Below are 12,224 nucleotides of genomic sequence, written 5' to 3' on the forward strand. Positions count from 1 at the left end.
TACAAAAGCTTGTTGACTTATGGACAGTGTATTGAAAAGCAGGGAGATTATTTCAAAAAATGATATATTTGTTTTTTCTGATAGTGGATTAAAATAAATTCTACAGCCGGAATATGTATAATTTTTGACTTATTCTCGTAAATAACATAAAAATTCATATGGCATGTAGTAACAGAAATATATAAAATGTTTAGCTATTCAGTTTCCAAACAAGAACAGCAGTACATTTAAAAAAAATATACCTTGAAAGCAGATGACTGGCTGGATGAAACATCCATTGGGGTTACATCTTCATTCTTGACCAGAGGAATCGCAGGTGTTATCAACGAACTTGGTAACAAGCATGCCTCATCCAATTTACATGCATTGGTTTTTCTAGCTAAAGATCCCAAACAAGAAGTGCGGAAAATAAAGATATAATAACCTGTACAATATCTTTACATTGTTTTGATTACAGAGTTATCACTTAAATTTTCTCAAGTAAATATCACTTCTTTAAGTAATTTGTTAATGCTAAAAAGACAACCCTAAAATATAACAACAGTATCTCAGGGATTACATTGCAGCAAATTATAAGCCTTTATACAACATCGATCCCTGTGGACATTAAGGAACTCATGGAACAACACATGCATCACCAAACATCACATTAATTACTTCACTGTTGTGGATCTCCTCTTCACAACTATGATCCTGATTACAGCCAATGTGTTATGTAGAGGCGCACAATAAAGCAGGCAGGTGAATAAATGTTTTTGGACATGGATACAAATTTTTCACTCACAGCAAATACTATATGCATGTGGGTAGCAAAAAAGCAAGAAATCATTGTATATTTGCCTTTAAGTTATTCACATTAAATTTACTAGTGACTGTATTGGAAGGTGTCACTACATTTGATTAAAAAATGTTAAACAAAACAGCAATTCCTGATCTCAATGATGCAGAAGCATGAAATGATCTGCTTTACTAATCAGTTGATAATGAAAAATACAAAACTAAAAACATATTATAACTGAGATCACAAGTGACTATAAGTATGTGATCAAGACTAACAGAGTTCATTTTAATGGAAAATATCTGTACATCTTGTTGCCAAGATAAAACTGGAAACATAATGTTTTACCTTTATCTGTGAATCTGTTAATAAAAACTACTCATTTTAAACCCTTCAAAAATAAAGATTAAAAATTACAGGATAAAGTACATAGCAATAATGTTAAATTAAAACTGGTTTAAAATGTTTCACACATTGAAAGGTATTTTTGATCAACTTTCTGTTGACAGTTTTCCCAGGATCTAAACTTCAAAAGCCTTCCAGACAAAATGTCAACAATTTTTAAATAATTGAAGAAGGCAAGTATGGCATTACAAATTTCTATTGATCACTACATACTACTTATTTAAACTTGGAAGCTATCTACAAATTCTAACAACTAATTATTATTACAACTGTAAGTACTAAAGAACAATTTTTGCTTTTGCTATGTTTATTAAAAATCAAATATGTACTACTTCTATGAATTACAGTTGTTCCATTAAATGTTGTTACAACAGGAAAGGTGCAATAGGACCAAAACATTTAAAAGCTCTCATGATTCTTATCCTGTCAGAGTTCCCTCAATTAAATTGTAATACAGTCATATGAAAAGGTTTGGGAACCCCTCTCAGCCTGCATAATAATTTACTCTACTTTCAACAAAAAAGATAACAGTGGTATGTCTTTCATTTCCTAGGAACATCTGAGTACTGGGGTATTTGCAAACAAAAATTTTTAGTGAAGCTGTATTTAGTCGTATGAAATTAAATTAAATGTGAAAAACTGGCTGGGTACCCTTGTATATTTGCTGATTTAAATGCACGTAACTACTCAATACTGATTACTTGCAACACCAAACTGGTTTGATTAGGTCGTTAAGTCTTGAACTTTATAGACAGGTTTGCCCAATCATGAGAAAAGGTATTTAAGGTGGTCAACTGCAAGTTGAGATTCCCTTTGACTCTCCTCTGAAGAGTGACAGCATGGGATCCTCAAAGCAACTCTCAAAAGATCTGAAAACAAAGATTGTTCAGGATCATGGTTTAGGGGAAGGCTACAAAAAGCTACCTCAGAAGTGTAAACTGTCAGTTTCAACTGTAAGGAATGTAATCAGGAAATGGAAGGCCACAGGCACAGTTGCTGTTAAACCCAGGTCGGCAGGCCAAGAAAAATACAGGAGTGGCATATGTTACAGACAACCCACAGATCACCTCCAAAGCCCTGCAGGACAATCTTGCTTCAGATGGTGTATCTGTATATCATTCTACAATTCAGTGCAATTTGCACAAAGAACATCTGTATGGCAGGGTGATGAGAAAGAAGCCCTTTCTGCACTCACGCCACAAACTGTCGCTTGTTGTATGCAAATGCTCATTTAGACAAGCCAGATTCATTTTGGAACAAAGTGCTTTGGACTGATGAGACAAAATTGAGTTATTTGGTCATAGTAAAAAGCGCTTTGCATGGCGGAAGAAGAATACCGAATTCCAAGAAAAACACCTGCTACCTACTGTCAAATTTGGTGGAGGTTCCATCATGCTGTGGGGCTGTGGGACTGGGGCCCTTGTTAAAGTCGATGTTCAGATGAACTCTACCCAATATCAACAAATTCTTCAGGATAATGTTCAAGCATCAGTCACAAAGTTGAAGTTACGAAGGGGGTGGATATTCCAACAAGGTAATGACCCAAAACACAGTTCGAAATCTTCAAAAGGCATTCATGCAGAGGGAGAAGTACAATGTTCTGGAATGGCCGTCACAGTCCCCTGACTTGAATATCATTGAACATCTATGGGATGATTTGTAGTAGGCTGTCCATGCTCGGCAGCCATCAAATTTAACTGAACTGGAGAGATTTTGTATGGAAGAATGGTCAAAAATACCTCCATCCAGAATCCAGACACTCAAAGGCTATAGGAGGCGTCTAGAGACTGTTATATTTGCAAAAATTGGTTCAATTAAGTATTGATGTAATATCTTTGTTGGGGTGCCCAAATTTATGCACCTGTCTAATTTTGTTACGATGCATATTGCATATTTTCTGTTAATCCAATAAACTTAATGTCATTGCTGAAATACTACTGTTTCCATAAGGATGTCATATATTAAAAGGAAGTTGCTACTTCCTCAGCCAATGATAAACAAAAATACAAAGAATTAAGAGAGGTTCCCAAACTTTTTCATTTGACTGTATTCAAGACAACTTTTAAAAATGAACATTGTTGAAGTGTTTCATAGGCTCAATATGTTCTTTTAAACAAAGATACTGTGAAGAAATTAAAATGTGTCAAAACGCTAATTTTACTGGACAATTTACTGTGTGCTTAAACTTTCATTTTTTAATTTTACATATTTGAAAGCAACTATATTTTCAAACAGTTCTTTAGATACATTAACACTACATACTTTGTATAGCTTCTTCAAATGAGCAGGGTTGAGATGGAGCTGGAGCTTCTTTTTTAACATTAATATCTGTAGAATTCTCTGCAAAACAAGAAGAAATTTAGAAGAAGAAGAAAATTAATGGGGAAAAGCAACTGTTATAAATTATTTCCTTTGTACTAATTCCTTGTGAAATGCCAAGGAGATATCCCAAACTTCATTTTGTAGTACTTGTATAAAATGGCAGGATGTTATTTTGTTTATGATGAATTACTGTTTCTTGTTACAATGTTTGAATTTTTACAAAAATATTCATTAAAATCTGAATAACAATCAGAATAAATGACTAGCTAAAAACAGAAAATTGAAGCCATGTTTATATAAAGAATGCTAAAAATATAAAAATTACAGACAAACCTTCTTCAGGCATGTATGTAAATGGATGAACTTCGTGAGATCGACCAGCATTTGTGACAACATAAATAACAACAGAAACGGGAGAGCTTATGTTTGGCTTTTGATAAGGTGGTACCTTAATCACTAAGTGATTCTGCAGAGAAAAAGAAAACATTGGTTCATAACAGATTATTTTTGTTTTATATAGAATGCAGTGTTTTACTTTAGAAGACAGTCATTTATTCCTACTAAATTTTACATTAACACATTGTACATGCAATATACCCATTATTCTGAATCTCAGTTTGAGGAAACCGGCAACTAGGCAAAACTAAAAGTCAACATGGAAGAGAGACATAAAAACATTATTACCTGGAACAATAAAAAAAGCTATTTAAAATAAATTGCATTCTTTTCAGATTAAGTGCCTAAATGAATTTCAAAAGTGATGCCCTAAGACAAGATTTTACTCTACAGTAATCTTGTCAAATGTTCTCTCTATCAAATGAAAATATAAAATACTTAATATTTAAGGAGACAATACCATATGTCTTGCATATAAATAAAAACAGAAATATTGCATGATAATGCTAAACAATTTTTTGTTTAAAAAGATTTTTAAAATTAACAAGTTTGGTAATTATACTGATGGGTAATATTTTATTAGTAACAGGAGGACCCAATGTGGTTTTGTAAACAATTTTATACCTAATAGGAAAGCTGTATTAAAACAAGTAAATCAAAAGAGACCACAAGTAAAACAATGTCTCTTGAGCAGTGCAGCTTAGAAAAGGATAACTAAAATTTAAGCGGAGGAGAAATAAAATAAGAATCTAAAAATAAAATAAGTTTCATTTTTTGACTCAACTAAATGAAGCTTTTTTATGAAAGATGAAAAGGTAATACCTGATGAAACAATTCCATATCAATTTCTGCTTCTGCTTTCCAAGAAGATTCATCTTTAAAAGGAAAAAAATGGACAGCAGCTATAAATTGAAATTCATAGAATATATAAAACTGCGATATTTAGACAATATATTTTATGAACGCATATTACTATTGTGTTATTTTAAGATAAACCAAACGTGCTCTTATTTTACCCTAATTAATGAAAGGCAACAAGCAATTTTGAGCATCTATTCACTCGTTCATTTTCTGAAACCACTTAAATATTGATACCTGATACATTTTCTTGAAAAATGACTTGTGCTCCCTTAAGGAAGTTCTTCCCAATGATGAACAATTCTTCACCACCTTTCACTGAACAGCTGTGGAGACTTTTCTTCAGGATTTCTGGAACACCAGCAGGCTGAGCTGAAGTAAAATATAATCATTAGGATGAAGAATGCAAAAAGAGCGCTACCAATAAAAACACACCACATAGGGAAACTAGAATAGCTTATAAACTCACAGTAGTAATGAAATAGGAACATAGAATTGTGATGCCATAAAAATTGACTCTACAATATTAGAAAAAATAATTTTCTTAAGGGGCGGCACGGTGGCGCAGTGGTAGCGCTGCTGCCTTGCAGTTAGGAGATCCGGGTTCGCTTCCCGGGTCCTCCCTGCGTGGAGTTTGCATGTTCTCCCCGTGTCTGCGTGGGTTTCCTCCGGGCTCTCCGGTTTCCTCCCGCAATCCAAAGACATGCAGGTTAGGTGGATTGGCGATTCTACATTGGCCCTAGTGTGTGCTTGGTGGGTGGGTGTGTTTGTGTGTGTCCTGCGGTGGGTTGGCACCCTGCCCAGGATTGGTTCCTGCCTTGTGCCCTGTGTTGGCTGGGATTGGCTCCAGCAGACCCCCGTGACCCTATTCGGATTCAGCGGGTTAGAAAATGGATGGATGGATGGAATTTTCTTAAGTGATTTATTTTGCTTGTTCTGGCTATTATACACTGCTTAAAAAATTAAGGGAACACTTAAAATCACACATCACATTTCAATGAACTAAATACTTTAGTGGAAAATCTTTACTGTGTAATACTGTGCAATTCATTGAGAACAAAATGACATAACAGTGGTCAATGGAAACCAAAATCCCCAACCCATTGAGGACTGGATTCAACATCATACTGAAAATCAAAGTCAAAAATTGAAATCACAGTCTGATTCAACTTGCGTGAATTTCGTTATGGCAACTCATAATGTGACTCAGTAGTGTGCATGTGACTCAAATGCCTGCATGCACACCTGACAAAGTCTGGGCATACACCTGATGAGAAAGCGGATGGTATCCTGGGGGATTCTCCTCCCAGACCTGGATCAGGGCATCAGTGAGTTCCTGCACAGTCTGTGGCACTACTTAGTGGCGTTGAATATACCAATAATGTCCTAGAGGCATCCAGTAGGATTTGGATTCAGGTCTGGGGAATGTTCAGGCCAGTCAATGGCCTCAATGCCTTCATCATCCAAAGAACTGCCTACATACTCTGGCCACATGAGGCCAGGCACTGTCCTGCACCAGGAGAAACCTAAGGCCCACTGCACAAGGTAAGGTCTGACATTGGCTCTGAGGATTTCATCCCTCAGGGTTTCAACCCTCCAAGGAAATGCCTCCCCAGATCATCACAGGCCCACCACAACACCAATCATGTTGGAGAATGTTGCAGGCTGCATAACGTTCACCACAGTATCTCTAGACTCTTTCATGTGTGTCACACATGTGCACATGTAAACCTTCTCTCATATGTGAAGAGAATGGGGTGCCAGTAGCAGAGCTGCCAATTGTGGTATTTTCTGACAAATGCCAATTGAGCTGTATGGTGATGGGCTCTGAGCACAGGTCCTATTAGAGGAGACTGGATCCTCATGGAGTCAGTATCTGACAGTTTGATCAGAAACATGAACACCAAAAGCCAGCTGGAGGTCATTTTGTTGGGCTCTGGCAGTGCTCCTCCTTGCACAAAGGAGCAGATACTGGTGCTTATTCTGGGCTGATACCCTTCTACAGCCCTGTCCAGTTCTCCTTGAGTAATTGCCCATCTCCAGGTATTTCTTCCATGCTCTCGAGACTGCGCTGGGAAACACAGCAAACCTTTTTGTGATGGCACATATAGATGTGCAATCCTGGAGAAGCTGTGCAACCTGAATTGGCTGCAGGTACTGTTGCTATATGCTACCAGTAGTGACCAGGGGCCTCATGTATAATGTCGTATGTAGAACTCACACTATAACATGGAATAAGCACAAAAGTGCGAATTTGCGTACGCACAGAAAAATCCAGATGCAGGAATCTGTGCGTATGAAAACTTCCAAGTTCTTCCGCTATTCCCAATCAGCGTGAAAAGTAACACACGTGCACACGTCTGCTGTCCCGCCCCAACTCCTCCCAGAATTACGCCTCTTTGAATATGAAAACCAATATTAATAGCCCTTAAACTCAGCGTTCTGTGAAAACACTGGCAAAACCACGAGGAAAAATAGAACAATTTCAGCACATACCAAGTGGAGACAAGGAAAAACATACTATTTGTTGGCTTAAACAGTGGTATAAACAAGAAAAAGAAGCTGATCGAGTGACATAGTGTGTCAGAGAAACTCGAAAGCTCAAGATCACAAAGTCGCACAGTGCCCGAAATAAAAGAGTCGCATATCAAAGTCACAGGGAAAAGGCAAATCATAGCCCACCAACTGAGTGTCATAGGAAAGCTTATTAGGGTACAGAGAAAAAAAAGGCACACAGTGGGGGAAAAAGCAGGAAATGTCAACTTTAATCTTGAAATTTCCACTTTAATCACGTAGTTTATTTGGTCATTAAAGTAGAACATCATAAACTTAATCTTAAAACCGTTTAATTTACTAGTTTCTCAAATCCCATCGTAACTAAAGTAGTACGTCAAGTGCTTTGTTTTGTATTTGATGTTCTATGTCAGGGGTGCCCAATACGTCAATCACGTTCGACCGGTAGAATGCAAAGGTAGTGCAGGTAGATCGCGTTGCATTCAAAAAAAAATTTTTTTAAATGTTAGTCTATCATATATCCTCCCTATGGCATTTGCCACTTGATTGACATACAGGGCATGCAGTCTGAGATCTCTTTTCTTCTAACATACTGGTCATCCCACAAGCACGATCAAATGCGCGAGCTACTGCAAAACAGCTGTGATCTAGTTAGCCTTCCAATTTATATCGACTAAAGGGATTTAAAAAAAAATTGTTTGGGGAGAGTATGGGCTGGATGTGGAATTGGAAGAGGATTTTTTTCTCACAATGTCACAATCGAAGTGCGCTTGTCTGATCTGTCAATCTATTATTGCTATTCCAAAGGAAAATGTGGAAAGGCACTTTCGAACTGTTCATAAAAACTACGAAATTGACTTCCTTCCAAAAAGCGATCTGAGAAAGAGAAAGGAGAGGGAACTAAAATCGCAGTTAATCGGACAGCCGTCATTTTTCACTCAGCTGAATTCAAAAGCTCCTTGACAACATTATTCGGCTCTACTTATTTATGCGAGTCAGCCTTTTCCCACAAGACGATTATTAAATCCAAATACTGTAGTGACCATAAATGCATTGAATTGTTATTGTGCCATAAGGGTTATTCAGTTATGCAAGGTACGACAACATACATTTTATGTATAAAGTATACTCAGATAGCATTTTTAATGTAGGTAGATCATTTCGACCTTGTCATTTTAAAAGTAGCTCGCAAGCTGAAAAACTGTGGGCACCCCTGTTCTATGTGCTCTGTGTGTGTGAATCACTACGTGCTTCTTAAACCAGCTTTCTCTACCACTGACAGGACACAGAATCCATTACATTCATATTACAGCTCTCTGAATAACTAAAATACTGAGATGTATACGTGATATCATTTTCACGATGATAGGAGTTAAAGCATGTTATTAAACATGGGAACACGGTGGCGCAGTGATTGTGCACGACCTTCGATAAAATAATTTATTGCAGCAGTACAGTCTCTTTCAAAACATACTAACCTCCAATTCCTTGTCCTTCCTTTTCTTTCTCCAAATACCCAATCGCCACACAATCAGCTCTGTAATAGACGTTAAGCCATCTGTAAGCTTATAATGGCGATTCTTCAAACCTTTTAAGGAACATTGAAATATCTTCGTAGTACATGTTTAATTATTCTGTCCTTCATGCCAGTCCCAGTGAAGCATACATTGTGAGGCATGCAGGAACAATCAGTGAACGGAGCGCCAGATCCTTCCTAGCATAGCGACACTGTGTCCTTTAAGTTTAAGTTTTATCTGTATAATAAACATATTTTGCTGCATTTCATCTTAAAAATGATATCGTTATCATAATTTAAATACGCGCTTTATAAAGTGGCTCAGGTTGTGCAATATTATAACTGTATCGCAAGTTTACAGTGAAGTAATTGTACTTATAAGTACAAACAGGTCTACATGGAGCACATGGACTGATTGATTGCGTTTAGAGCTCTTGGGATGAAGTTGTTTCTGAACCGTGAGGACCATACAGTAAAGGTTTTGAAGCCTTTGCTGTGTGAGAAACACTTCAATAGACAGCATGGCTGAGGCAGCATGTGCTTGATGCTGTATACCGATAATTCTCTTTCTGATCAGCTGTTATGAGTGGTGCAGTAAGAGTAATATGGAAAAAGATGATCTGTTGTGGCAACCCCTGACGGGAGCAGCTGAAAGAAGAAGAAGAAGGTGCAGTGAGAGTAACAATGCTAAAGCAGCCATGGTATTTAGAATAGTTTGACCATTCTGTGGACCATATTACTGTTACAGGTTAATTACAATCATGTGCATTAAAATAATAACAAATATGCGCTTAATTTCAGTGTATTTATAAGGCCGCGTCAGTAATGTGGATCTGAAACAAAGATTAACCACACAATAACAGTAGCACTGCTTTGACACTGGGTGCCGTCAGTCTGCAAAACCAAGCGGAGAACTTCAGTATGACAGGGTATGAAGTACCGTGGAAAAATGCGTGGCTTTACTCAAAGTTTATGTTTTATACATCGCGATTTGAACGTGGAAACGTTCTTATGCAACATTTCCTTGCGTATGCACCATTTATACATGAGGCCCCAGGATACTTGCAAAATGCAAAACTAGAGATGAATCAGTTAGGAAGGATAAGGATACAGTAAAAGTACAATGCAAAAATACAACTCTAAAAACATAATCACAGAAATTAATTCCAACACATTCAAAACTTTATTCTTACAAATTATTTGCAGTAACTGCATTCACATGAATTGCTGGAAACTGCCTTTTACGGCAAAAAGAAAACAACAAAGAACACTTTCAAATCTGCTAATTCAGGGACATGTGAGGCTGTAACCTATCCTGACAGCATTAAGATCTACAGTAAAAAAAATCTTATTTTCCCCAAATAGTACTTTATGCTTTCCTTGAAGAAACTAATATGCAAAATGATGCAAATCTTGGCCCAGAGTTATTTTATGACTAAATATAAATATCTAGAATCTGAATATCCATATACAGTATATTCGCCACACTTTATTTAAAATTAAATTACCAACAATCCCACAATGTAACAGACAGACAAGACATTCCAGACAAATGTCAAATAGTCAAAACCCCTCTGCTGTTGTGTGTGATCCATTTAGCTAATGAACAAATTATGAATTTTACAACTGGATACTTTAATCAGATTAATAATATTATTTTACAAGCCATTTTTTAAGTTATTACTGTGACCTTTTTCATTAAACATGAAGAAACTATACAGTTCAAGTCACACACCCATACACCAGGACAAGTGAATTAGAAAATTAATGGATGGGTGGTTTACATGAGAAATACAATCCTTAAAACACTGCTAAATTAAAAATATATATATATGCATCAAATATGTCTTCCATGTTTGACTGATGCAGCCAAATTTCTATAGCTGGACAGATGGGCTAGATAACAGATGGATGACTAACATGAAACTGATGTAAGGGAAACATAATTCATAATTAAGATTCGAACAGATGCTTCCAGCAAATGCTCACAGTCATTTTCAGAATGTTATGCTACTGTAAAACTCTGTATAAGGAATAAAGAATTTTGACTAACATAATTTATATTAATATTACATATAATGAAAGAAACTTTGAAAAATAAAGAAAAGCTGCAATGCTTGGTTATGTACAAGTTACTTTTACTGCTTTTATTTTCCAGAATAAACACACCACACAAAAAGCTAAAGACAACACTCACTGCATAAAATGGGAGATGAAGGTATCTGCAGTGTTAAAACTGAGCCATCTGGCCGACCAATGTTAACTCTGAAAACAAGCCTGGCACGAGTACTCTTCTTCTTCGAACCTGCAACTCCTATACGAGCTTCTACATCAGCATTCCGTAGTTTCAAAATTCCCACACAATCCACCCTGAAAAGAGAACAGCTCTTAAAAATTGTACATAAGTTCAACAACAAAAACAAAAAAATTAAACATTGCTTAACAATTAATGTGCAAATGACAATTATTAGCAGCATTAACTTTTCTTGTATGTATTCGTATGTTCTGACTTTACTAATGAATTGAATTAAATTGAAAGCCTTTGTTGTCATTGTAAAATACTTACAACAAAATTACAAACACTTCTCCAAATTGGTAGAAAAAGCAAAAATAACACTACTTTTCTTGAAGCATAACCAATGCTACAACACATAACACAAGCAAAGGAAAAAAATAAAATCAGTGCTATTGAATGTAAAAATACAGTTAAAAAGAAATGACATAAAATAACAAATGTAATCAATAGTGATACAGTACAATAATACCATTCAACCGGGGAGTAGTTGCACAAGAGCAGCAGCAGTATATATGAGTTGATTTCCCAACATGGACTATAAACGGGTAACGAGTTTTGTCCTCCTCCTGGAGGGTGTGTATGCTGGGAAAAGGGGCAATGAAAGATGATCTAACTAACCTAAGTGCGGGAAGGATGTGGCTTTATAAGCATGTTTTATATTTAAATACCCATTTTCCTCCGTAGTGGATAACTTCACATACTGGGTGAATTCAGGAAGTGCAGTATTTAAACATGCTTGAAATTCCCCTCTGATGCCCCTTTGTTCGTACTCAAATTTTTGCTCCTGTCCTACTAGTGGATTGTATGGTCCGCTAGTTGTATTTTAGCATCTGTGATTTGCAGGTGAAGCCAAGTGTCTGTTATGATCATCACACAATTCCAGACAAAACCATTTGTAGCAATCTGTAGCTCCAACTTGCGTTGGTGAGAAAGATACTAGGTAAGGTAGATTTGTGGGGTTATTTTCTTATCCTAGCTCATAGACCCGATCGGTTTTCCAGTTTCAGTTTTCTCTTCCTCCGACGTCTCCGTCACTTACTGGGTTCGATAATAATCCATGGTGCCCTTGGTGTTCTTGCTATATCTTTTGTTATGTTATAAATTCACTGAAAGTGATTGTAATCCACTATCAATTAAAT

The 12,224-nt window shown here is 36.5% G+C and overlaps 1 protein-coding gene across 4 annotated transcripts in view; it reads right to left on the reverse strand.

Moving 5' to 3' along the window:
• The window catches only part of nfat5b (nuclear factor of activated T cells 5b), a 134,495-nt gene that overhangs the window by 12,817 nt on the left and 109,454 nt on the right, over nt 1-12,224 (reverse strand). For all 4 annotated transcript variants that reach the window (XM_039763341.1, XM_039763342.1, XM_039763343.1 and 1 more), the window contains 6 exons: nt 10,987-11,159; nt 4,997-5,131; nt 4,724-4,776; nt 3,839-3,971; nt 3,446-3,523; nt 243-379 (listed from right to left, as the gene is read on the reverse strand). In XM_039763341.1, coding sequence (XP_039619275.1) covers nt 243-379; nt 3,446-3,523; nt 3,839-3,971; nt 4,724-4,776; nt 4,997-5,131; nt 10,987-11,159 — 709 coding nt within the window. The remainder of the gene's footprint in view (nt 1-242; nt 380-3,445; nt 3,524-3,838; nt 3,972-4,723; nt 4,777-4,996; nt 5,132-10,986; nt 11,160-12,224) is intronic.

The sequence above is a fragment of the Polypterus senegalus genome, chromosome 9 (genome assembly GCF_016835505.1).
Source record: "Polypterus senegalus isolate Bchr_013 chromosome 9, ASM1683550v1, whole genome shotgun sequence".
NCBI lineage: Eukaryota > Metazoa > Chordata > Cladistia > Polypteriformes > Polypteridae > Polypterus > Polypterus senegalus.